The sequence below is a fragment of the Phyllostomus discolor genome, chromosome 1, assembly GCF_004126475.2.
Source record: "Phyllostomus discolor isolate MPI-MPIP mPhyDis1 chromosome 1, mPhyDis1.pri.v3, whole genome shotgun sequence".
In the NCBI taxonomy this organism is placed as follows: domain Eukaryota; kingdom Metazoa; phylum Chordata; class Mammalia; order Chiroptera; family Phyllostomidae; genus Phyllostomus; species Phyllostomus discolor.
The window spans coordinates 212,767,696-212,794,884 of NC_040903.2; the positions used below are offsets into that span (position 1 = coordinate 212,767,696).

The 27,189-nt window shown below is 47.7% G+C and overlaps 1 protein-coding gene across 3 annotated transcripts in view; it reads left to right on the top strand.

The window, feature by feature from the left end:
- The window catches only part of VRK1 (VRK serine/threonine kinase 1), a 72,476-nt gene that overhangs the window by 10,960 nt on the left and 34,327 nt on the right, over positions 1-27,189 (top strand). For all 3 annotated transcript variants that reach the window (XM_036013851.1, XM_028506974.2, XM_036013848.1), the window contains exons 2-3: positions 15,880-16,044; positions 20,701-20,756. In XM_036013851.1, the coding sequence (XP_035869744.1) occupies positions 15,885-16,044; positions 20,701-20,756 (216 nt within the window). In that variant the 5' untranslated portion in view covers positions 15,880-15,884. The remainder of the gene's footprint in view (positions 1-15,879; positions 16,045-20,700; positions 20,757-27,189) is intronic.

The following is a 27,189-nucleotide window of genomic DNA, read 5'->3' on the forward strand; positions in this document are numbered from 1 at the left end:
TTATATCTCATTCCTGGCGCTGCTGTCGCTTTAAAGGTGGCTCTGCCCTGGTTGCAGATTTTCCACGAGGCCTTGGCTTTTCACAGCATATTGGCTGGATTCCCAGAGGAAGCTTCCGGAGAGTCGTTTATTCTCGTAAGTGGCATAACGTCACATGCGCTGGGCCCTATTGGTTGCAATAGACGCCAGCCTGCGTGGATTATCCAAGGGTGGGGAACGTCAACCTCATATCTTCAAGGGGGGTGTGTCAAAATATAGCTGGCTGGTTTTTAAAACTACTACGAATTATATGCCACAGTGTGTGTGTGTATCCATTCTGTTGTAGATGGATATTCGAATAGTTTCTGATTTGTAGCTGCTGTAATCATTCTTGTTCATATCTTCTGGTTCACCTATACTCATTTTAGCCTGGCGTCTGGCTAAGAGGAGAATGGCTGGCATAGTGGAAGTGTGTCTTTAGCTTTAATAGGTAGATACCGCCCAACAGTTTTCCAGAGTGGTCGTACCAGTTCTTATTCCCACCAGCGAAGCGTGAGAGGCCCAGGTCCGCTGCACCTTGTCCCTGCTTGCTACTGTCAGTTAAACATTAAAAACTTTGTCTTTAAACCGTCTGTGGTTGTGTGGAAGAGCTCCTTGTGGCTTTAATTGGCATTCCCCTGATAACTAGTGGCTTGGGCTCCTTCTTATACATTGTTAGCCATTTGAGTATCCTGTGTTGTGAAGTGCCTGTTCAAGTCTTTTGCCCATTTTTTTACAAATTGGATTATCTCCTTTTACTTACTGAAATGCTGGGTTTATTTTTATACATATGTAACATGTGTACGATAGGACTGTTTATCTTATATAGACAGAACTGCTTTACTAGCATAACAGCTCTTCCCTTGCATTTTTTACTTAACTGTATCTCGGAGACCATTCCCTATGTACAGGAGGAAACTGGAATGTCTTGTACTGTAAAGTAAGATAAATGTTTTATTTTATTTTTTTTACACAAGAGTGAGAGCATTGGGGCCATGGCGGAAGGACATAGTGGCCGCCCGGAAGGGCTCTGTTGCCTGGTGCAGAGGGAGAGAAAAGAGGGGCGCTGGGGGTTGGGCGCCCGCACAGAGACCATGGGGTTCTCCCATTGGCTGCGCAGCCCCCCACGGCACACTTCCGACCGGGGGTCCCTGAACACCCGTGACAGACAGAGCACGAGTACAACTGAGTTGCCGTGCCACCCGCGGAGCACGTGGTCAGAACGAGTGCCTGCTGCCCCCTTCCCCATTATAGCTCCGCCTTCCTTCCGGTCTCCCCTTCCTGGGAAAAGATTTCGTGAGATGCCCAAACTTAGAAACGACCCCACTTTCTGACAGCACCCAGTTTAGAGAAAACCCTGCTTCACTAGGTCCTCCCCCAAACTACTCCCCCAGAGCCCAAATGCTGCAATAGATTCTTTAGGACCTCCTCTTTCTGAGGTGTCCCTCTGGTCCCCGTGGTGTGTGTCCTCCCGGCTTGTTTAACTACGAGCGTGTTCTTGGTGGGCTCTGGCTGCAGGGCTCTGATGCCAGGGCCAATGCGAGCAGCAGCAGCAGCAGGTGACCGGGGGGACTGGTTAAGCGACAATGTAGGGACACAGTCAGCTAAATTCCAAAGGTAGGAAACTTTACAGAACCAATGACCAGGGGAAGGAAAGAAATAAAAGAGGGAGATGGCATTTGTTTATTAAAAAGACTCAAAGACGCATCAGCCAGATGCAGTGACTAAAAAATCAACTACAAGAAGACATTTTTGGGGACCATTCAGATTTGAACATACAGTCATACATCGGTGCTCCTTGGTTTTAGAACTCGTCAACCCTGTACTTGTTGCATTTTGATTAAAAAAAAAAAAAGTGTTTCCGCAGTCGGTGCTTGCCCGAGACTAGTCACACTTGCCAGAACTCGTGTGTGTCACGACACAGCCCTGCATAGGAAAACGCCTCAGTGTTTGGTGCTCATGGGTTTCGGCGCTTGTCACAAGTCCTGGAGCAAATGAATGACGAGTGCCAAGTGGCCTCTGTATCTTATTAGATGTTAAGGGATTAGTATTAATTTTGTTAGGTGTGGCTGTGTTTTAAAAAAGTACCTGTCAGGCCCTGGCTGGTGTGGCTAGGCTGGTCCGAATGTTGTCCTGGAGACAGAAAGGTCGTGGGTTTCATTCCTGGTCAGGCAGGAATGAAACCCATGGACCCGGTTTTCCAGTAAGGTCCCCATGGGGGTGTGCCCATGGGAAGGTCCATTGGTGCTTCTCTCTCTCTCCTTCCTCCCTCCCTTCTCCTCCTCTCCTTTCCCCACTCTCTAAACAAGCAGTGAAAAAATGTCCTCAGGCGAGGATAAGGAAAAAATGACCTGTTAGGAGGATTCACGTATGAAGTGATGTGACGTCGGCTTTGGTCTAAAATCTCGGAGGCACCGGAGGGCTGGGGTGCGAGGAGGAAACGGGGCCGTGTGGGGGCCGCTGCTGGGGCGAGGGGCTGTGTTGGGGAGGGGAGGGCGGGGTGCACTGCATCACTCACTTGCTTCGCACATAGTACCTGCAACCTCCGCTGACCCGGGTTTTCTAAAAGCTCTCTGTATTTCTCCGTGCATTTGCCTCTCCATGTCACATTTTTATCTTTTTCCTCGTAATAAAGGATTTTTTAAGTACTAAGAAAATTAAAGGGTTTTGTTGTATGTTTCATAGACATTTCTTACTTTTGAGTTTTTATTTTTTATCTGGAGAATTTTTATTTTATCAAATTTAGCAATTTTCTTTATATCATGTTTTATTTTGTGTGTTGCTTAGAAAACCTTGTCTCAAATTCTGAAAAGTTGTTTTTGTGTTTTCATCAAGAATTTTTTTAATGACTATGGTACACTTCTGCTAATACTTTGGTTGTTTGGTAATCCTAGTTTCCTTTTAGAGTATTTAGGAATATTCTCCTTTTGAGCTGTGCTGCAAGAGTGTGTAAGGAGGAATGCTGTCCGGAGCTATTCCACATGAACCTGAGAGCGAGCACCCAGAGAGGTAACTGAACAGTTGGGTAGTGTGTATGCCCCGACCCACCCGGCAGAACTGATGAGAAATCTGCCATTCATAAAACTGAAAATATGCTGAATGTTATGTAAGAATATGAACAACATAGTGCAGCATTTCTAATTTTGGGAAATGTTTGCTTTACATAAAGAAACGTTCCTTCCAGCTCTCTGCTGAGGGCGTCTGAGAGGGCCGTGTCACTGCCCTCTGCATCCACGTCCGTCTCCCTCCCTCCCGCCCTTTCTGCTTTATTTCCTGTTCTCTGTGCCTAACCTCCTCCAAACCATCAACAGCCAGGGCACCTGATGAGAAAGGTGAGCATTGTAATAGTTTTTTATATATGCGCCTAGGCTGGTTCCCCAGGGTTTGTAAGAAAAGTGTATGTTTGAGTGTTTTCACGGACTCAGGTCAGAGATCATTGTGATGATGATGACCTCATCACATCAGGCGGTGCTTTTAGATGCAGGCTGGCTGCCTCAGGTCGGGGAAGTTGCACGGAGGCTTGGCAGCTGCCTCCGTTTGCTTTCCGGAGTCCTCACCTCTACACTTGCTCCCCTCTTAGGAATGGTACCTTTGCATAGGCAGAGCAGGAAGCTTCTAGTTCCTAATACGGGGGCGGGGAATAGATAGAGGAACACACTTCCTGCGGTGTCTGCTTCACCGTGGGTTCCTGGACACCTGGTAGGACTCGGGGATGCATCTTCTACCCTCTGCATCAAAACTCACGAAGAAGTGAAGAGCGGAGATTTCACGGAAGCCTGCCACGTTGAGGGGGGTGGGGGCAGTGAGGATATCCGGCTTGTGTTTGCAGCCGGGCTGGTGTACTGTGTGGCCTCAGTTCTGTCATTTAAAGGAAATGAAAGTTGGAAAGTATGTTTGATACTGTATTTAAAAATTTTTATTTAGTATACCAAAAACCTATTGTAACATTAATCACTTTCCTAATACAAGTAAAAATAATCATGGCTAGGAAGAAAGTTTTCTTTTCAGGAGATACTCATTTCCTTTTTCAGAGTTAGAAGCGACAGTCTTCACCTAGCTCTTTCCAGCTTAGGTGTGAAAACGTGCCGAGTGTGACAGTTGCTTCAAAGAGTGTATCATAGTTTGAGTTTCACTTCAACTTTTTCAGGAATAAACCTATGAATTTATAGAACCATATTTCTTGAGGTTCACTTCTGTAATCTTGTGGTTTGTTGTGTTATATTTGACTCTCATTTCATTAATGTTACGAAAGGTACCATGTACTGTGAATGTTTCTCGTATTTTTATTCACTTGCGTGGTTCTCTGAGTGAAACCCGGGGGCTGATTGGGTGCCCCTGGCAGGCACTCACAGCTCCCCTTCTATGGCTCAGCTTTTTGTGTTAAATGCTGTTGGTAATGAGTATATTTTTATTCCTGTGGCTGTTCTGTCTTGGCGGTAGGGTTTGCGTGGACAAAATGTTGTAAATATATGAAGACTGTCTGTATTACTGGGAATTGGCTATATAAAAATGGTATTTTTCACATGATTTCTTTGCTGTACTCAAATGCATTAATCAATTTCTGATTAGCTGGCTCATTTGTAGAATTGTCTTTAGATGTATTGCTTTCAAATTGCTCCTGACAAAATTTAGCAAAAGAGGTGATGAAGTTCTTTGTTGACCGATGGATGACCTCTTGTTTGATTTTATTCTTGAAGCTACTGTACTTTGGCAGGAAGCCGCCTACACCAATACATGCAATTCTTAATCCCAAATAAGTTAGGAGTACAAATGAATGATTTTGGCTCGGGATACAATGGGATGGGAAATGGGTGGTTTTTTGTTTTTGGTTCTTCCTCTGGCATTTATACACTAATTTGTATATTTTACCCAACTTCTAAGATGACTGGAGGGGACTCTTATTAAAATTATGCAGTCCAGGAGAGGTGTAAGTCCTAGAGCCGTTACACTAAGTGAATGACTCGGTGAAGGAAGGCACGCGCACGGGGCAGAGCACCCAGGTCAGCGGGCCGGCCCGCGCATCACAGCGTGTGCAGCGCGGAGGCCTTCGGAGCTGGGGCTGTGGTGGGCGGAGGCCTTCCGAGCTGGGGCTGTGGTGGGCGGGGCCTTCGTTGTCCAGGGTCCCGGGGCAGTCTGATGGACGGCTGCGATGGTGGGGTGCCGAAGGTGGAGTACACCCTCAGACCGCGGGTCGGTTTATACTTCGGCGCTGCGCTTTCTGGCTCCGATGGAAAAAGAAGAAACAGGAGTCGGAGCTCTAAATACCTTGAAACCTTCCGTCACTGGAAGAGACACTTTGTCCCACCATGAAACCAAGAGTTCGATTTTATGGACGTCTGCAGCTGCGCCCTGTCGTTAACAGATAGCTCTGTCAGGGGTGCGGAAGCAGGCTCTACCTGGAGGCTCTGTGGTGATTGCCCAGTGCGGCTGAGGCTGTGGTCTCGCTGCGGCTGGGAGGCGGTGCGTCTGCGCGCGGCGGCCGGCACGGCCCCCTGAGCCCGGAGACTGCGGCTCCGACCGTGTGTGTCTCCAGCCCCTCGCACAGTCCCCGGCACGTGTGTCGGAGCTGTTTCATAAATGCCTTCGGAATAAGTGAGTTCACGTGTTCAGTTTCCTGGAGAACTAAATTGCTATAAAGATAGAGCGGAGGAACTCGAGAGGAAGGTGATTAGCATGTTTCCTAGGCCATACGACACTGATGTCAGTTGTTTCTACTTGGCACCGACGGGTTGTATTTTTTGGGGTACGGGGTAGTTTGTGTCAAGTTAAAAGAGTATCAGAAAACCTCTTAGGTTATTCTGTAACTCTCCGTTTAGTGGCTAAAAGTCAGCGCAGTATTTCAGAAACTTGACATTCTTACCATTCAGGAAAGACTAATCCATTGGCTATTCCAATAGGACTCCACTGTAGTAACTGGGGGTAGTTTCTGTCTGCCCCCCCCCCCCCCCCCCCCAGTCTGTTCAGTGCGCCAACCAGGGCGAGCTTTAGGGACACTAACGCAAGTCAGCAGCCGCTGCTCTGCTCCAGCCTCCCCACGGCGTCCCTCCGCCGAGAGGCCGAGTCAGTGTCCTTGCAGCAGCCCGCGTGCCGGACGCTCCGCCACGTCTCCGACGCCAGTCCGCTGGTGTGCTGCCCTGGCCAACTCCCTGGCAGCTGCGCCGGCCGCCTCGCTGTTTCTGGGACAGACCCGGCAGGGCCTCGGGGCCTTTGCACGCGCCCCTCCCCCAGTGTGGGGTGCTCTTCGGACAGATGACTGCACAGCCAGGTTCCCTCACTGTACTCTCAGGTCTTCATTTAAGTGTCACCTTCTCGAGAAGTTTTATCAGGTCATCTTTTACATTTTAAACCACCCCCAACTCCCAGTCCCTACTTTATTTTTTTTCTTAGCAATTTTTAGTGTTGGACATAGCACATTTTAATTTTTTAAAAATTATGGCTCGGCAAGGGCAGAGATTTTTGTCTGATTTGTTCGCTGCTTTATTTCCATCTTCTAGAACAGCTCTGGCACAGAATATGTGCTCAATAAATATTTGATGAGGAAATGGATTAATGAAGCAGGCATTACACGTTGTAATAATGTAGAATTCTATGGGGTCAGTATTATTTTTATATTAAATTAAAAAAGGGCATGGAATTGTAAAAGTTTTTATGTTTCCTGTTAAAAAGTTGCAAACCGTTTAGTATAGTGCTACTGAATAGTGTACAATTAAGTGAAAGGAGAATAGGGCATAGTCCAGGGTGCCCAACCTTTCGGCGTCTCTGGGCCACGCTGGAAGAAGAGTTGTCTTGGACCACACGTTAAATACACAAACACTAACGAAAACTGATGAACAAAAGAATAGTCCGTGTATACTTTTTGTGATATGTGTCACCACAGATAAGCAAAAAAGCCCTCATAATAACCCTAATTTTGCAGTGGCGCTTTCAATAATTTTTTAAAGTCATTGAGTAGGTCCCGAATTTGTGATCACTGGTCTAGAAAACGTACCTGTCTAAGTAATAAAACTAAGTATTGTTTCAAGTAAATTTATGATTTTGTGTTGGGCCGCATTCATAGCCATCCTGGGCCCCATGCAGCCCTGGGGTTAATCTTCTCCTCTGCTTGTAGGAATGGAATTTGATCCCGTACAAACCCATTCCTGCCCTGAGGTGATGGTAGTGATAAAAGGCACTCAAAATTTTGGATTTGTATAAAGTTTATATAGTTCAGTCTATAGATGGAGTGGATTTTGAGAATGGAATAATACATGTTAGCAGGAAGTATAAAAATGTAAGGACTTCAGTGAGACAGACATTGGTCTGAGGGAGAATTCTTCTTGCTGAAGTGTTCAGAGTGGGATTTTGATTGAGGTGTTGGGAATTTAAATACAGGTACAGTACCTGTTCCAAAAGAGGTATGTTCACGTTTTCGCAGGAGTCAGAGCCCTTGCAGCGGCCTCTGGGCACACTTGCTCCGTTGTCCCTCTGAGCTCTCTGCCTCCCCTCCTCCCGGCCCCGTGCCCCCACACCAGCTGCTCTGGCCTCCTGACCCTTCCTCGGCTGCCTGGCATGCTGCCACCTTCGGGCGCGTGTGCTCCTCACCCTCTGCCTGGCCGCCGCCCCGGGCACGCACTCACATGGCCGACGTCCTCACCTCCTTCCACTCCTCGCCCAGATCTTACCTTCCCCATGGGCCGGCCACGACCCCTCGGTGAATGCTGAGAGCTGACCCCTGCCGCCTCGCGCTCTCTGTCCTCTGTCCCCCGGCCCGCTTTACTTTGTCACTTTTCAGCGGGGCGCTACATTCTTCATTAGATCATTTGTCCATTATGTCTGTCTCTGTTACCTGCCTCTTTCTGGTGCAATAGAAGTGTCAAAGGGCAGGACTTTGTTTCGTTCCCCGAGTGTCCGGAGCAGTGCTGGGTGCGTGGCGGATCATCGGGAAACGTGTGTGAGGGGACGAGTGAGGGAGCACACCATCACTTGTCTTCATAAATTCGTAGTTGACCTTGTTTCCTGCTGTGAGAGCTAGTACTGCAGGAAGTGGAGCAAGCGCCTTGGAGGAGCAAGCTCTCACTCGTGGCTGCGTGTGTGTGTGTGTGTGTGTGTGTCCGTCCCCCGTCCCTCCCCCCTGCATCTAGACTGCGTGTGGCCCACCCAGCAGGACGGAAACCAGGGGTCTTGTACTGCTACAGCGAAGGGAGAGTGTTTCAGGACGGGAGGAGTGAACAGCTGCTGAGTGCTGTGACTGAGCGTGGTGAGATGATGATCGCAGGTGGCATTGGGATTCCGCGCCCTCAGTGAGGGGGTCAGAGTGGACCCTGAAGGTGGAGTGTGGAGGGAGGGGGCTGCGGGGTGAGTGGGGGAGGGAAATGTAGCTCAGTACAGACAGTTATTAAGACAAAGGGAAGAGACAGGATGATAGTGGGGGGGTTAAAAAAACATTAAAACTGGGTGAGGCGTGAGCATATTTAAAAGGTGATGGGGAGGATCCAGTTGAAGGCTGTTGAATGAGTGAGCGAAGACTGATTATTACTGGGTTACGTTCTGAGGAGGTGGGGTACGAGGCAGAGAACGGCCTGGTGTTTGGTAGAGGAGGGTCGCTCCTACGTCGTGGGGGCAGCAGAGGAGGCAGATGGGATGGGCGCGGAGTTGGGCTTTGCGTGCGGGGGTGGGTGGGTGGCAGGTGGTTTGTAGCTTTGGGTCTTGGTAACGTAGGGAATTCCCACCTGAAGCTTCTGTGTTTTCGTTTTTGTTTTTTTCCTGAAAACTAGGAGGCGAGTCATCTCATGAGAATTGTGGGTCAGGAAGGTGGATTCTAGTTTCGAGGAGAATAAACAGGGTTCGACACAGTCCTTGTGGAGCACGGGAGGGGTTTAGTTGCCGGACTTGTGGAAGGGTGACAGCTCCCACTGCAGCTGGGCGGTGTTCATCAAGGGCGAAGTTAGATGGCAGGGACAAAGGGAACAAAACACTCACACTCACAGAGAGTGTGTCAGAAAAACACACTTTTTGAATTCCTACCAAGTGCAGTGCATTGCGGGCACTTTCTTTTCAGGGAGCTTATCAGCTCCCTGTATCCAACCTGTATCAGCCAACCTGTATCAGACGCCCTAAGAGGTTGGAGCCGTGAGGACACCAGAGTCACGTCCGACCGCGGAGGAGAGGGCCTGGGTGTGGGGAAGCTTCGGTGAACGCGGACGGGGAGGGCAAGAGACGGCTCCATACCGTGCAGGGGGGAGGCGGGGCCTCGTCGGTGCCGTGTTCGCGGAGCGGGGACCAGTCCCGTGTGCAGAAGTGTCCTCGAGTTAGCGCGCCTGCAGGTCGAAGCATCAGAGAGGCTGAGGATTTTAAAGGAAGCTTCGTGAACCACACAGCCCTCTCCGAGGAACTGGCGTGCACACCTGTCTCAGGGAAAATGTGTGACTCGGTGTCCGGTGTGCAACAAGCTTTGCACAGCGCTGTCATTTTCCAGTCGGGGTGTGATGGGTTCGTGGCGCTCACTCGGTGTAAGTGGAATTGTTGGAATCATTCAGACTTTTTCGTCTCTTCAACAGAAGATTAAAAAAAGAAATTGCTCCAGATTTGAATCCAGGACTTGAAAAGTGCCAGTTGTCTAAATACAGTACCATATTGTGATAAATATAGCTATTGGAATTTAAAAACTCTCTTCACAACACTTTAATATTCATAGCAGAACTTTTTTGGAATGTTATCTGAAAAACAGGACCATTTTATTATCAGAGCTGACTATTAATTAGGGTATTGTTTCCAATATAAAAGTTGATCTACCACTGAAATTCTATTTGAATATGTATAGTTCCAAGCTTGCTTTGTGTATTTAATAACTTTAGTACCATAATCACTCTGTTTACAATTAAATTTTGGTGGATATGCTAATGTGGAGTGTACCAGTGAGTGATTTCAGCACAGGGCAGTGCTGCTTTGCATGTTGATGTGCATTTCTCTTGCGCCTGCGTTTCCTCTAACGTGGATGGGAAGGGTGGTCGGGTCATGTAGCGAGTTGCGTGTGCTGGCGCGCTTTCTCTGGAGGCATCGCTTGGTTGAGGCGTGCACCCTCCAGTGTGCTCTGCCCTAGAAATCTTGCAGTAGGTGTTGGGTCGCTTTTAGAAGAAACCTGTAATGTACTGGTGTAATTGTTTAATTCAAATTAGTATTTTAAGTTCTTTTTTTAAACGATGTCATTTATTTATTTTAGACACAGGGGAAGGGAGGGAGAAAAAGGGAGAGGAACATCAAAGTGTGGTTGTCTCTTGTGCGCCCTCTACTGGGGACCTGACCTGGCTCATAGCCCAGGCACGTGCCCTGACTGGGAATCAAACCTGCGACTCTTTGGTTTGCAGGCTGGTGCTCAGTCCACCGAGCCACACCAGCCAAAGCTTAAGTTCTTTAGAAAATTAACTAACTTGCTGAAGCAAATGGTATGGTTATGTTACCACAGTTTTTTAGCAGGGACTTCTGGTTTTAAATAATTCTTTATTTTCAGAAATCACCTGAAAAGGAACAAGGAGATTGAAAAACACAGATTTCATGTTCTCTAAAACTAGGGGTTTTACAGAAGTAACCCTTTAACTTGACCAACAGGAGCTGCCAGACGCAGTGAAGGTCAGCTGGGGGCTTGGGAGGTTGCCGGAAAGGGACACTCGGATCTGAGACAGAGCTCAGACGCTGGCAGACTGTGTTCTCTGAGGCGAGCGGCACGCCCTGAGGGGCAGCCAGTGAGCTGGGAGGAGAGAGCGGGTGGGTGCTGGCAGGAGGAGGGCTCCAGGCGACCCGCCGGTGCGATGCAGATGCTCCGTGTGCCCTGGTCCGGGTGCTTGTCGCCAGGGATGTGTGCACACAGCGGATCACTCAGTCTTGTGCCCGCGATCAGCACATGGCCTCCCGTCTCCGCACGCACCTTGCTCTGCTCTGCTCGTATTGGCACTCGAAGTGGCGCCTGCGAGCACTCTTCCCCTTTCAGCGCAGCGTGGGCTCTGTCACCAGCGGGTGAGGGCGGGGCACGGCAGGGCGGGAGGGGCTCCTCTCGTGTTGCAGCATGCTTGCTCTTTTCCTTCTCCGTCTTAGGTGTGCTGCCAGCGGGCTTCCTCTTCGTGGCGTTCTTCAGCACCCCAGTAGGCAGCTTCTTGCTCCCAGAGCGCCCCAGCAGGCAGAGTCCTTCGGGCAGCTCCAGCCCACTGGCCCCCAGGGAACTCTGCCACCCAGCGGGCCGGAGCCGCAGCCTGCCCACGAAGGGTTCCTTTCCGTGTGTTCCCGGGAGCCTGGTGGGGGTAACTGCCTGCTGCACGGGCTAGCGTCCCCTTTCACCCCGTTTGGTAGTGCACCACCTTGTACCGGTAGTAATTTTTACATTAAGTTTCCTGTTTACGTTACTTGTGTGTTTTTTATCTCCTGACTGTACCCTGACTGTCATAACACTAATGATTTATGTAAATTATTGCTAATTTTACATAATAAAAACAATGGAAAACATAAACATACGGCTTGATTAATTCTTACGAAGAGAACACACTGTGTGAAGATACTGGTTGGGATGTGGAGCATCACCCTGTCCCCAGGAACTTTCCTCTGCCGGCTCTGAGTCCTGTCCTCCCCGAGTGGTGTCCCTGTGTGACTTCCGTCGTCACGGCTGAGTTCCGTCTCTCGTCGCACCTCATGGAAGTGGAGTCACGCAGCCAGCCTGTGGTCTGGTGTGTGGCTTCCCTTTCTGCACACTGTCTGGGAGGCTCCCCGTCTTACCGTGTGTCTCTGTGTGTGGGAGGACCTGGGAGCGTCCAGGGTTCGGCTGTTTCGAACAAAGCTGCTGTCATCGTTGGTGCCCGTGTTGTTGTGGTTGTGTCATGGTCGGCCCGGGTTCATCTCTCTGAGGTCGGCATGCAGGAGAGCAGTTGGCAGCAGCTGCCTCGAGTCAGGTTTCACGCGGGTGCGCCGGTCGGCACACGGGAACGAGGCCCCCTCCCGTTCCCGCACTCACGGTGTCCGGTTCACAGCTGAGGTCTCAAGGCCTTAGAGGCTCTGATCGTGTAAATGCTGTTTAAATTCTCTGTGTTGTGGTGAAAGGGGAAGAGCTTCTAAAGTCTTTTTATGAAGTGAGCATAATATTAAGGTCAAAATAGATAAATATAGTGGGAAAACTGCAGAAAAATTTCACTTATGAATATCCATTTTATTCCTAAATAAAATAATAGCAAGTAGAATCCAGCAGCATGCTCCAACAATGATAACCATTCTTATGTATGGTTTTTTTTTTTTTTATAGGAAGGGCTATTATTGGAATTGCCCTGTACAAGTCAGTGGCAAACTGGCTATACATGCCTACGTCTTTTTTGTTTCTCAGCACTTTAAAAGATGCGTTATTTGGCCAGAGGTTTATTCACTCACTGTGACTCCCCGCTGCCCCCAGCAGCAGCCAGCCCTGGAGCACGGGCACGGCCCCCACTGCCTGAGCCCCCCTCGGGTTGTAGGGCCGGGAGGCCTCGGCATCTTCTTCCACGGAAAGCCCCAGGGTGAAGGGAGTTTCATTTAGGGTCTACCTGTCTGTCTAGATATCTATCTGTCATCTAGATCATTTAGGGCCTATCTGTCTATCTCTGTCTGTCTATCATCTAGGTGTATTCTCACCCGGGGACATGCTTATTGATTTTTAGAGACCGGGGACGGGAGGCAAAGAGAGATAGAAACAGTGTGAGAGAGAAACATGGATCGGTTGCTTCTCTAAGTGCCCAGAGTGGGGACCCGCAACCCAGGCATGTGGGGATTGAACCCACAACTTTTCACATCATGGGACGATGCCCCAACCAAGTGAGCCACACCAGCCGGGGCCATTTAAAAGAAGTAGTTTGTGTTACATTGGCCTTTCTGTGGAGCAACAGAGCATATTTCAATGACTCCCTCGCATTCGTGTGGAACGGACCAAAGAGTGAGAGAGGTTTCCCCCACGCAGCAAGTTAGTGTCGTGTACTGGTGAAATGCATCTGTGTCTCTCCCTCTTTTTCTTCTTTCAGTTTGTAACGACGCTGGTAATCTAGGACCTACACTGAACAACTTTATACGAACTTTGTGCTTAGTTAAGTTGGTACGATAGAAGTTCCTTGAACACTAGATCTCTTGAGGAAAAGAAAAAAATGGATAAACATTTGGGAAAAGCTGGATTCCCACTTTGGATTTTATTCCACGGTAAATGTAGACAGATCAAAATTTGACCAGCAAAATATGAAACCGTAAGAGAAAACACGGGAGGTAATGGAACAGAGTAACCTGACCGGTGAGGAGGTCTGGGGGTGGTGTGAAACCCAAAGGCTCCAGTCAGCATATGGAAAGGCGGATTACTTGGGAAGGCTGTTTGCAACACAGAAAGCTAAATTCCTTAATATAATGTGTAAGTGCCTCAAAAAAACAAGGGTGCCAGCAGTTCGGGGGAAACGAAGTACAGATTTTGCTACGAGAGCCTTCTCCTTTCCCGTGTGTGTGTGTGTGTGTGTGTGTGTGTGTGTGTGGTTGGACAAGCTCGTGGAATATGAAAAGATTCCTAGTGTTGATTCTTTCAGGATTGCTCATTAGAGGAACAGGAAGTTTTTAATGTTTGAAACCCTACACTAACAACACAGAAAACCTTCTCAAGCACATGCAGACAGCGGACGACAAGGTGCTTTCATAAACAGAGCCTCACCGGCTACTGCGCTGTGCGCTTCCCGGCGCCTTCGGTCTTCCGTGGTGGTCACTCCCCGTCTTCGCAGTTGCACGCTCAGGCGTGCGTGTCTGAACACTAGCTTACGTTTGCATGGTTTCGTTTTGGCTCACGTATTGCCGTCTTTAAGTCTTTCTAACTCCCGTTTTCCTCTCCCCATGTCTTCTTTCTTCCCTCCGCTGAGGAAGTGGGTTCCGCATGCCGTGGGGTTCCCACAGTCAGGGCCGTGCCGACCGCTTCCCTGCCTCCTGTTTTACCCTGTTCCGTGTTCCTTCAGAGCCTGCGAGCGGGTAGGCTTGGTCACATGCAGGGTCTCAGTACTTTTTCTTCCCTTTTTGGCAAGACTGCTTGCTTCATGGGTATTCTTTCATCAGGAGGCATATAATGCCTGGATATCTCTTGTATTTTGGTGCTAGTAGCTGTTAAGTCTCAATGTCTGGATTTATTAATTCATTAGGAGGGAGAAATGGTATTAACCCAACTGTTCTTAGTCATTTATTAGCTGACATTTTTCTAAAAGGAGAAATTTTTCTTCATCTTCTGTTGGTTACCCAGTGGTACAATTTGTATTAGCAAGAAAGGGGAAATGCTTCTCTATTACCCTCTAGAGGTGACCACTTAGGGTCTCTTACTGTTACAGACCCTTGGAGTTACCCATTTCATGCCTTCATCCGCTGTGGTGGTTATCCTTGTTGACACAGACTGGCCCGCCTTCGGTCAGTGGGACCCTCTTGCACGCTGGCCTCTGGACACAGCTGACGTAACTGCAGTGTTTTTGACGGCTTCCTCGGCGTCCACGGGCGATAGGTGGCGTTCCAGGTCTGTCTTGCGCCTTTGCAGCTCTCGGCCTGGAACCAGCCGTTTCTTCACCTCGTTTCTTTGAACCAGTGATGGTATTTCAAGAATACAGTTTGTATACTGGGGACGCTCATTGCTGCTGGGTTGGTTATTGTTTTCAAGCTTTTTGGGGAATGGGGTTAGGGAATAAAGTGTGTGTGTGTGTGTGTGTGTGTGTGTGTTTTGTAAAAGATAAGGTGCCATCTGAGTTGAAAATATTTCCCAATATATAGCATTTTTAACCTTACTTTTGTCTTCCATCTGAATTCTCTTCCTTCCATATTTGAATCCTGATTTTTAAGGATGCAGGGATATGATAGAATTGAAACATCACAAAATTACTCATTTGCATTATTCCACATTTGTGTATACAGTAGCCTTAGTTAACACAACCAAGTATCACCACAATTTAATTACTGGATAATGACTTTTTTGCGTATGTTCTCTGGTTTCCACAGTTGTACTGCATCTGCACCGTCAGAACACACACCCACTATGTATTCCATTCTTTCCTTCACTGCCTTTTGAGTCTCAGGTTCTACCAGTGAGTGTCTGCGTGCTGCTCACTGTCAGTTCCTGTGTAAGTCATTTTGGGTATCTGAGGCTTGTTCTTGGGTAGATTCTCCCTTTTTCATGTTGATAACACTTTGAAGTCTTTATACTTGAAATTTAACTGAGCATAAAATCTTCAGCTTATGTTTCTTATCCTCAAGTCTTAAATAACATTACATTTTTTTTTTCTGGCATAAAGCGTTGCTGTCAAAGTGATGACAATCTGATTTTATTTTCCATATAAAATATCTTTTTTTTTTCTTGGCTTGGTTGCTCAACGAATATTTTCTTTTACTATTAAGTTTAGTAATTTTATTAAGCTGTATCTTAGTGATGGTTGTCCTGGGTTGATTTTCCTTATGTATGTGATCTGGCCTTTCATTTTGATCTTCACATAATTTTTAAGTTCAGAAAATTGTTCCTTTTCCCTTTGTGTTGTATTTTCAGTCTGAATACCATGTTCTTAGCACATTGGTATTGACCTTCATAAACTCTAACTGATGCACCTTCCCCCCTCAACTTCATCGAGCAACTTTTTGTGAAGTAGCACTTAAAACTAAATATTTTCTTGAAAGTAATTGTATACGTCATTTTATTTATTGTTTTCTCTCCAAAATTAAGAGATAATCAAACAGGACTATAAATTAGAACAGATGTCCTTTGAGGTGTAGAATTAGTAGGAATTTAAGTAGCATCTGTATTGCATGGAAGCTTTCCTTAGTGAAAAAGGTTTTTGAACACTTCTAGGATTATAATTCGGAGTGTTGCCGTGTCTTGTATTTCAGTGAAAATGCCTCGTGTTAAAGCGGCTCAGGCTGGAAGACAGGGCCCCGCGAAGAGGCGTCTCGCAGAAGACTTCGCAGCCGGGGAGGTCGTCACCGACATGTCCAAGAAGGAGTGGAAGCTCGGACTGCCCATCGGCCAAGGCGGCTTTGGTTGCATATATCTTGGTAAGAGAGGGACTACCTCTAGTGATCTGTCAGGCAAGAGTTTGTTACACTTTCTTATCAAAATAGTTTCTGAGTTACGGGCTTTTATAGGATGTTCCTGATCTACAGTCACTTTAATACTATGTGATGAGGCAAAAATGCATCTCTGACACAGGAATGGAAGAGAAGATGGTTGCTTTAGTCACGCTAGAAAAAGAGGGTAAAATATCTGTAATAGTGTCATTAGCTTTAGATTTTTCAAGGCCTTACGTATAATCTTAAATTTTTTTGTGACCCAAGGACATCGATGTAGATTTTTTTCCTACCTCCTTCCAGTTAGAATTTACTTCTCTGTTTTGGTTTAATTTGACAATTTTCAGATCTTTAACAGATGTAGATTAGTTTTCTGTCTATACAACCCTAATAGTCATTATCATGGAATTAGGAGAATGATCTAAAAACTGCTTTAGGCCTGACTTAATATACTGTTAGTTAGCATATTTACCTTCAAATTTTGACGGACCTGCTATGGAACTCTGAGATTCTGTAGGTTAACTAAATTGTTGATGTAAAAAATATTTCACCTGATTACTTCAAAAGCTGTCTGCTTCATCAAGAACATTATAATGATATAATGCATTTCATGTTTGCTTTTGATATTTCTCTCTATATTTTCTGTGTTTTCACCTTTAATCTTGATTTGGTTAGTCCATCACTTAATTCATTATTTAATTTCTGCCTGGAGGTTTATAAAGTTTTATTTTTAGTAGTGGAACCCCTTTTCTCTTTGAAGCAGTATCTCTCTCAGAATGCCAATACTGTAGTGTAGATCAGCATCGAGCGGAGACCTGTCTGAACTGACGACCCCCTGGCCCCACCCCAGACCTGCCGGTCAGAAGCCGCGTCGCCCGCACATGCTAAAGCCTGAGGCCGCTGCTGCGGTGGCGGCGAAAGGCGCAGCTGCGCTCGCTCAGCCCCCTCCCGGCCTGACGGGCCGCATGCAGTCGGTTAGCCGGTCTGTGGGGTGCGTTCACGAAACAGCTTAAAAACCGCTGCTTTAGACCTGTATTTTATAAGGGTGATTCCTCTAGGGCAGTAGGAAATAGGTGGTGATTCTTCAGCTCTGTTCAGAGCCAAACCCATTCCGGTGAACTAGGCTGTGCTTGACTGAAGGTGAAGTCCTCGTAAACCGTGAAAGGTCAGTAGCTTTATTAGCCAGGCGCATGTTGCTGACCCTGTAATAGAGATACGGCAGATTCTGTAAGCCGTCTCTCTGCCGAACGTGTCCATCAGGGCATCCCGTCTCGGGAATGGGACTGGTCTTGAAACGAGCAGGTTCTTAGTTTTTCATTGGTTACTTCGCTCGTGACCCCTTTGGCAAATTTGGAGCTTGCTCTGCCTGAGTGCCGGCAGTTTTATTTGAGCTACAGCCTCGCTTCTGTGCAGCTGGACTGGCGAGTCGGGGGAGGGGCTGCTTCAGCGCCGCCTCCAGTTCCACCACGACTGCCTGCCGTGGGCAAGACCACCAGCGGTTCCTGCCCACGAGGTAACCCGATTGCCTTTGAGTTTTCTTTGGGTGTTTTTGCAGCATTTGACATGGTTTCACTTTCACACTCATAAAAATCGCTTCCGCTGTCTTCCTGACAACACACCTGCACTGAGGGTTTCCCACCTGCCTCTCTGGGGGTGCTCCGTTGTCCCCGTAGGCGCTCGCTGTTCCCCAGCTTCCCCCCTCAGCTCACTCTTTATTCCGCAGGCCCCTCTGAGCGACCTCACCCCGTCTCATGGTTCTCTTCGCTGTGGATTCCCAAGTCAGGGCCCGCCTCGCCAGGGACTTGATCTCCTCAGTGCAGGCCCCTCTGCACCACGTCCACCGGCGTGTCCCAGGCTCGTGTCGTCCTCTTCTCTCTCCTGAGCCGCTTGTGGCCGGGGGAGGCTCATGTGAACGAGGGACTCCCCAAACCCGGACACTGGGAGGGCACTCTCCAGGGTCCCTTCACCGCCTCCCCTGGCATCTCACCTGGCTCTGTCGCTTTAACTGAGGGGCTCCTCAGACCATTCGTTTCTCCCCTTCTTTGCTGCCACTCCCTTCTCAGTGCAGGTCGTTTCCATGTCCCGTCTGGGTGCTCGTTGTAGCAGCGGATCTCCTCTGCTCAGCCTTGTCCCCTGGCACCCCGTGCGCGTGTTGTGGCTCGAGCGGCCTAGCCTGCTCATCAGATCCTCTGGCCTTCCGTGTGAATGTCTTGAATGTCTCCCTGGTTCCCCTCGGGTTAAGTGCCAAGGTTTTGGGGATGGCATGCAGGACACTTCATACAGGCTGGTTTCTCTGTAACCTTATCTTCGCCCCTCCCAGCTCCTCAGAATCCGTGCTTTGATTGTAGTGCAGCCTCTTGCCTCTTGATCTTTGGATGTGTTGCTCCTTCTACTTGGATTTTCCCAAGCTGAGTTTAGGGTGGGCACCATCTATTTATGGTCTCTCTGTGTTAATCCTCTTACAGTTCTTTCCAGGCTGTGTTGAAATTACTTTTCTTTTTTTCAGAATAAACGTGTGCTTCTTGATGATGGGACGGCTCTTCTTGTGGTGTTCCTAGGGCCTGGCATATTTTGCAGTACATATTGTTTGAATGAATTATTGAACTCCTTTCCCCCTTTTCTCATTTGAATTGTACAGTATTAGTATACTATCCTCAGTTTAATATTTTGTTCACTAAATGCTTATTTTTAAAAAATGCTGCTTTGTTACTAATTCAGTATCTAATTGGTGTTCCTTGGCTCTTCCTTCTGCCCATAAGCTAGCTTTGTGACCTAGTGTTTCTTCTTTAGACTGGAGTATTCTCGTTGCTTCCCAGCTGGTTGGTGGATTCCTGGTTTCCTTTGTCTGCCCCTCCTCACCCTTTCAGCTTCTAGTGTGCGCACGCCCTGGGACTCAGCCCTAGGGTGTCTTCTCTTCTGTCTGCAGGCACCTCCTAGGCTGTCTCCTCCCGTTTCATGGGTTGGTGACTCTCATTTATTTCCGACTGGCCAGCACTCTTCTGAACTGAAGACTTACACAGGGCGGAGAGAAGTAGGTGTACAGGTGTGAATGTGTGAAAGAGTTCGTGCTTGTATTTCTATTTACTAGTTATTGTATTTCCGTACGGACAGCTGTAAACCTGCCTTTGCCCCACCCTGTATATCTGCTGCGTATTTAACATCTGAACTTGGATATTTAATATCGATCTCAAATTTTAGACACCCCCAGAGTACCAGCAACTCCTGCGGTTTTCTCCATCTTTGGAAGTAGCAACTTCCTCTTTCCGGTTGCTGAGACCAAAGACGTGGAGTCATCCCTACCTCCTTTCCCCCACTTCCCCTCTACATCCAGTTCATCAACACACCCTATTGGCCCTTTTTGAAAATACGCCCACAGTCTGACAATTAATTTAGCACCACCTCGTCGGCTGCCACTCGGGTTTAGACCTCCCTCGAGTCTCACCCAGAGCGCTGGCTTCCTGTCCGCACCCTCCGTTTGCCCCAAAGCAGCCAAATGGTTCTTTTAAAGGCAGAGTCAGCCCGCCAGCCTTCTTTCCAGAGCCTTCTGGTGCCTCTGCATCTCATTCACAGCAAGGGCTTCCCGTCCCGTGTCGAGCTCATTGTGCGTGTTCCCTGCTGCCGCTTCTCTGGTCTGTTCCCTGTGGCTCCGCACTCACTCCCTCTTCTCCAGCTGCTCGGGCTCTTGGCCTTCCTCAGACATGCACATCAGAGGCTCCCACGTCAGGGCCCAGGGCCGGGTGGCTGGGGTGACCTTCACCGAGACGTTGAACAGGTCGTTCCCACCCTGCATTCGGCCGGCAGCTCCAGTAACAACACCCTGGTGGTGAGGCTTCCCTTGCACTCTTGCCACACTGCCCGCCTGCCTTTCCTGCTCGGTTTCCCTGCAGCACTCGCCGCCGCCGGCACACGGAGTGTTTGCTTTCGTCCTTGTCTGTGTCCCGCCGCAGGAGTGTTGGCTTCATGCGGGTGGGGGTTGTTTTTTCTCGTTCACGGCTACATCAGGTTCTTAGAAATCTGCATGTGGCAGGTACTTGGTGAACATGCTGTTTACTGAGTGCTGGCAGCCTTGTGTTCCTGACTCAGTGTTCCGGGGCGACCGTGCTCCTTCATTTGCCTGAAGTGAAATGACAGCCACGGCGGCAGTGTTCTGGCTGGCAGTTCGGGTGTCCGTGTGAGCATCCTGAGTCTAGGTGTGCTTGCCTCCCTCCCAGCTAGTGATTCTGGGGCGTCAGCTCCCTCTTTCCTCCCTCCTGCTTAAAATGATTCCCTCGTTTATCAAGTGTAAGCAGTTGCATCAGTTGTTCTCTCGGTAATTCTCAACATACGTTAGTGCATCAAAGGCCATGCATTCTTCTGAATTAAAGGTTTAACTGAGTTTTTCATTCTTAATTGATGATCATATTGAAGATACCAGCCATTATAAGATGCATTCCAGTTTCAGACATGTTAAAACATGAAAAGAAAGTCTTAGAATTGATAACATACGTTGTAATGATATCCCAAAATACATATTTGGGGACTGAAATTTATTCTGTCAAGGGGTTATAGATCTGTGGACCTAAATATCAATAAAGTTTTAGTAACAGTCTATTTATAATGATGCTACTTCTTGTTCTGATATTATATGTCATTTTTTTCAAACAGCTGATAAGAATTCTTCAAAATCAGTGGGCAGCGATGCACCCTATGTTGTAAAAGTGGTAAGAAAATTTTTTTATTGTTGTTGTTCGTTTAGTGTAGTCCCCCCAACTTTTAAAGTCCTCACCAGAGGATATATTTATTGATTTTAGAGAGAGAGGAAGGGCTGGGGGAAGGAAGGAGGGGGAGAGAGAGAGACAGAGAGACATCAATTAGTTGCCTCCTGTGTGTGCCCTGACCGGATTGGTCCCACGGCCTTTTGGTGCACGGGACGATGCTCCAATCAGCTGAGCCTCCTGGCCAGGCCCTCCATCCCACTTTTTTTTTTCTTTTTTTAATAACCAGGTTTTCTTGCTTTCCATAATTGAGTAGTAAGAGAGGTATTCTGGATATAAGTCCTTTTTCAGATATGTGTTGTAAATATTTTCTCTCAGTCTGTAGTTTGGCTATTTGGTTTTTAATGCTTTTTCAGCATCTATTGAGATGGATCATAGGATTTTTCTTCTTTATTCTGTTAATGTGGCAATTATATTGATTTATATTTGAGTGTTGAACTAACTTTGTATTCTTAACATGAACTCCACTTAGTTATGGTGTATTGTGCTTTTTATGTAATGCTCGAATTAATCTGCCAATAGTTTGTTAAGGATGTTTATGTCTTCGTTCATGAGGGAGAATGGCTTTTAATTTTTTTGGCATTCTTTTTTAACAGTTTAAGTTTTCATTTATTTTTTAAAATATGTTTTATTGATTATGCTATTACAGCTGTCCCAATTTTCCCCTGTTTTCTCTGCCTTGCCCTATACCCCCATTCCCTCCAGTAATCTCCCCACCCCCTTAGTTCATATCCATGGGTTGTGCATGTAAGTTCTTTGGCTTCTCCATTTTCTATACTGTTCTTAACATCCCCCTGTCTATTTTGTACCTGCCAATTATACATCTTAATCCCTGAATCTTTTCCTCCATTCTCTCCTCCTCCCTCGCAGCTGATAACGCTCCAAATGATCTCTGTATCTCTGATTCTGTTCCTGTTCTGGTTGTTTGCTTCATTTTTTTTTTTTTTAGGTTCAATTGTTGATAATTGTGCATTTGTTGCCATTTTAATGTTCATAGTTTTGATCTTTTTTTTTAAATAAGTCCCTTTAACATTTCATGTAATAATGGCTTAATGATGATGAAGTCCTTTAGCTTTACCTTGTTTGGGAAGCTCTTTATCTGCCTTTCCATTCTAAATGATAGCTTTGCTGGCTAGAGTCATCTAGGTTGTAGGTCCTTGCTTTTCATCACTTGGAATACTTCTTGCCAGTCCCTTCTTGCCTGCAAAGTTTCTTTTGAGAAGTCAGCTGATAGTCTTATGGGTACTTTTTTGTAGGTAACTCTCTGCTTTTCTCTTGCTGCTTTTAAAATTTTCTCTTGATCTTTAACTTTTGACATTTTAATTATGATATGTCTTGGTATGATCCTCTTTGGGTCCAACTTGTTTGGGACTCCCTGTGCTTCCTGGACTTATATGTCTATTTCCTTTGCCAAATTAAGGACATTTTCTTTCATTGTTTTTTTCAAATAAGTTTTCAGTTTCTTATTCTTCCTCTTCTTCTGCCATCCCTATGATTTGGATGTTGGTGTGCTTGGAGATGTCCCAGAGGCACCTTATACTATCTTCATTTTTTGAATCCTCTTTTTCTTCTTGCTGTTCTGGTTGGATGCTTATTTCTTCCTTGTGTTACAAATCATTGATTTGAATCCCAGCTTCATCCCCTCTGCTGTGGGTTCCCTCTAGATTTTTCTTTATTTCATTTAGTGTAACTTTCATTTCTTCCTGGATGTTTTTATTTTGTTGCTGTAATCCAGGGGTTCTTTGAGCATCCTGATCACCAGTGTTTTGGACTCTGCATCTGATAGATTGGTTATCTCCGTTTCGTTTAGTTCTTCTCCTGGGGTTTTGTTCTGCTCTTTCATTTGGGCCATATTTCTTTGTCTCCTCACTTTGGCAGCCTCCCCGTGTTTGTTTCTGTGTATCAGGTAGAGCTGCTTTGAGTCCCTGTGTTAGTAGCGTGGCCCATTGTGGAAAAGGCACCTGTAAACTGTGTGGGGTGGGGTCTTAGGTGAGTGCAAGGGCAGGGCCACCTGCTTCACCGGTTTGTGGCTCTGTGTGTGTGTGGGGGGGGTCTTGGAGAAGTGACAGTGCTACCGAGTGCCGCCGCCTGGCTTTTGGAGGGTTGCTGGGCATTTGCCCTGTGTGACTGATGCCCTTCCAGCTGTTGCCCTGGTGCTGAATCCCAGAGGGGAGGAGTCTGGGTATATTTTAAATTCCTGCGGGACCTTCAAGCAGAGTCTCCTGAAAACCTGGCAGTTTCTTCTGCCTCCCCAACCCTCACTGGTTTGTACAGCCGGAAGTTACGGGGATTTATCTTCCTGGCGCTGGACCCTGAGCTGTGTGGTCTGGCCTGGGCCCGGGATCACTCCCTCCCGAGGTAGCCCTCCCGATTTTTATCCACCATGTGTGAGTGCGGGATGGCCTTCTGTCTCAGCTCCCCACTGCGTCTGTCTCCTTGCCTCTCTGCCCTTTCCTACCCATCTGGGTGATTGTTGCTTGTTTAAATCCTTGGTGGTCAGACGTCCATACAGCTTAACTTTCTGACAGTTCTGGGTGTTTGTTTGTTTTGAGATCTGTTCGTAATTCTTTCTGTGGTTGCATGAGGAGGTGAAGCGTGTTTCCCTACACCTCCATCTTGGAAGTCCCTGATGTTTCTACATTAAAAAATTTCTTGTCTCTAGTGTGTTTTCCCCTGCTGTGACTTCATTTTCTTCCTTTTCACTCCTGGTGCCTCTAGCACGCAGCAGGGACTATTGTGGGCAGGCTTGTTTTCTAGGGTTGTAGGTCCCTCTTCTGCACTGCCTGGTCTGTCTGCTGGCAGAAAAGAGGGGTGTCCTACATTGTCCCATTTTTGTATTTGTTTATGGGGGCGGGTAATTGGGGTCTAGTTACTTTGTCGAGTTCGTGAGTGGAAGGGGAGCTGATAACTTTAAAGTGTCACTGGCGCTTGCCCCACCATCTCACTTTTCTTCGTGCCTTTTCACTCGGGGTCGTCTTCTGTCTCATTTGGAGAACAGTGTCCCGCTGTTAAATTGGGTCACTTGCATGGAATTGTAGAATACTGTCTGCATTTGATTAATTAAAATATTAAAATCCGAGAGTAAGATTAGTTTCTTCTTAGGACCTTTAAAAGTCTCCATTGTAAGAAGAAAGAAGGTGACTCACACGACCTCTCATGATCTGGAGGTTCATCAAGTGTGGTCCCTTCTGGCCGCTCCGCGTCTGGTCGGCCTGCACAGCTGTGTCCAGGTCATGGGAGGGCAGCGGGGCGGGCGTGGAACCCGGTCTGTCTCCTTCTCTATGACCTGGGCTTCCTTAAATCGTGTTTTATTTTAGAGGTATGGTCCTCTTTGTTGTGGGTAGTTCTAAGAATTTCAGTTGTGTTTCAGTGTAACTTCACTTTCACTGCCTTTTTTACTTAGAGTTATGAAATATATGTTGTGACAAGTGTTTCCGAACTGCTTAAGGTAGCAAATTGCCTTACATTTCTTAGCTTAAAGCCATTTGTTACCAAACCTGGTTCTGTGCTCTGCCTCTCCTCTCTCCCGACTTGGTTTCGTCCCCTCTATCTAGCCTGTGTCACTCCTCTTTGTAGTCAGGACAGCGGTAAGTATTCAGTTGATTTCCCTTTCGCACTTAATATTTCAGTAATGGTTCCAGTGTCGTCTGTCCATGGTCCTTGAAGAATGCCGTGCACCAAACAGCACTGTCGACTTTCTCTGTCGTCTCTCGTCTCTCGGGGACTTCAGTGACTGCCGTTTGCTCGTTTCTCCCCGACACCCGCCTGTCCCGAGCTCCTTTCACTCCGGAAGCTCTCGTTCTGTTTCCGTCTGTTCCACCGTCTCACCGTTCCGCCCGCTGATACCCTGCTCGCGCCACTGACTGTTCTTAGTTCCTCTCCCTGGCTAGGTTTTCCGTTCTGTCGCGGTGAGGACCTTGTTTGTAAACTTCGTTTCCCTTAAGCTGTCCTGAATGCCTGTCGTACTTGTTTGAATAATTTGTTCTTTAACTCCTGTGTCCCGCCCACTTCCGTCTCCTGCCTGTGCCTGTGCCTGTGCCTGTGCCTGTGGCGGAGGCCCACTTTGAAAGTGCCTTCCCTGTGATAGGCTGTGCGGGACTCTGTCCACGCTGTGGTTCTTCTGTTCTCAGAGCTTTATAATGTCAGCAGTTGGAATGGCTCATCAAATGGAAGCATATGAAACGAGTATCAGATCTTTTCAGTATTAAAACCTAAACTGCTTGTGAACATTTGCCACATAAAACATTAAGGGCTATTAAAAACCATGTTTTCAAAGATTAAATGCTGCTCTGGGGAAATATTATAATTACTAAAAGAAAGGCAAGATAGAAAACTGTAGTATAGAGGAAGTTTTATAAAGTAGCTATATATGTGAGGGAAACATATCAAAACATTTCCAGTTTGGTAAAATGAGCACCTATTTTGTCTTCAGAGAAAAAACATCTCAGCAAATGCTGAAAATAGAGGCAGATTGCTTTCTAATGTGACACGAAACTCGGTGATGTAACCGCGTATCCGGCGGCGGCCCCGAGCCCCACCGGTGCCGTGCAGCAGCCGGGTCTGTGCTCCTGGCCCGCGAGTGAGCCCCGCTCCCGGAGGGCGCTCGGTGTGGCGGGGCTGGGAGCCGCTGGCAGGGTCGGGGCGCGGGCGCCTTAGCTGTGTCCGGTGAAACGTGCGCGCTCCCGCTTATCCTTCCGGGGGATGGGGGGGTCCTCGTCAGGGGGGCTCACAGGCGCCCCGTGCTTCTGGCCGGGCTTCCCCCTCCCTGCAGGAGACAGGTCCACAGTCGTGGTCGCTGCTAACGTGCACATTTGCTCTGCGAGAAAAGAGCTCCAAATATTGTATTTATCCCCCCAGTTTTTTTACAGTTGGCTTTGAAGCGAAGTTAAGGCATACATGTTGAAGATAAGCGTTCAGGGAAATGCTAAGTATGTTCCCTCTGCTCCCAATGAGCGGGTCTGGTTTCGTTGAGGGCGTTCGCCTCACTGACTCACAGGGCAGCCTCGGAGTCGCGGCGCCGGGCTCCGGAGATGGCAGCCTCGGTCCGACTCCAGGGCGCTGAGAGACGGTGCCCTCTGTCGGGGAGATGTGCTCCCTGTGTTTTATTTCGGGGAGTGAGTGTGCCCGGAGAAATGGTAAATTGATGATAGTCGGTTGGATGATGCAAGGAGAAACAGTTCTCTTTTGTGACTTCTTGTTCACAGACTCTTTGATGACCGGCACTCCCAGTCACACGCCCCCCCTGCAGCTGTGTCGGTGGGTGAGAGAGCGGGGCGTGCAGGCCAGGCTTCGGGGTCTTGGGCCCTGACGTGCCTTGTGCCGTGGGCGCTTGCCAGCGTGACCCCGTAGCAGCCTGTGTCGTGCCGCTCTCGGGGAAGCGGTTTGCAGACTGATGTTTGTACGTTCCCTCGCTGAGGTTACGAGAAGCGCCCTGGGTTCTCCATTCCTGTATCGTAATATTTGGTAGGAAGGGGAGACTTCATGCAGCTTCATTTGGAAATGGCAGCCAGTTGCTTTTGGATGGTGCCATTGAAATATATCACATTTTAATTTTTTTCTGTTGTCATCTTCATTTTGACACTTAAAAGTCTTAAAGAAACGTTTAGTGATATTCTAGTTAAAATGTCAGTCCCGATTTCTTTTCTAAATCTTGGCTATTACAGAGTTGGCAAAGTACTTTAGATCTGAAATATGTTAATAAAATTTTAGTTGTGAGTTAAGGTAGTTTCTTCAGCAGACATAGCCGGCTGTGGCTGTGCGAGGCGCCGCGGACGTGGTTCCTGCGTTTGTTACGATGGGGTCTGCCTGGGTCAGGAAAACGTGGGATGAGCTCGGAGAGCCGTCGCTGTATGTAGTGAGGCTTTCACTGCGACGGCCTGACTTATACGGTTGGTTCTCGTTATTGTGAGTTTAATACATTATTGCCTGGAGGGAAGCCTGCAAATTAAACTTGATATGGCATAGGTTGAAATTGAATAAATCAGAATTTTCTACTGATGGATAATAAGCCAGGATTTGTCTTAGGAAAACCCCTTCTAAGCCTGACTTATATTAATGAGCTGTTCTAAAAGTTAGCTCTTGGAGAGTAACTTTACCAAAATGCCTCCTCTTGAATTCCCGTTTCTTTGTTTCTTACCCCGAGTCCTTGCTCCTCCCGAAGCCTGTCCTCAGCCCCACGAGCTCCAAACACGCGCCTGTGTCTGTCCAGCTGCCGCTGCTGTGGGGACCGGGGCCACAGGGTCCGGGGGCCCTGGAGGTGCCGCGGCTGCACCTGAGGGATTTGGCTCTCACACCTAGTGTGTCGGTTTGACCCTGTTTCTTAAGAGCGATGATGGCACTCCAGGTCCCTGCGTGCGGATCTCTTCCACGGCGGGGCTGG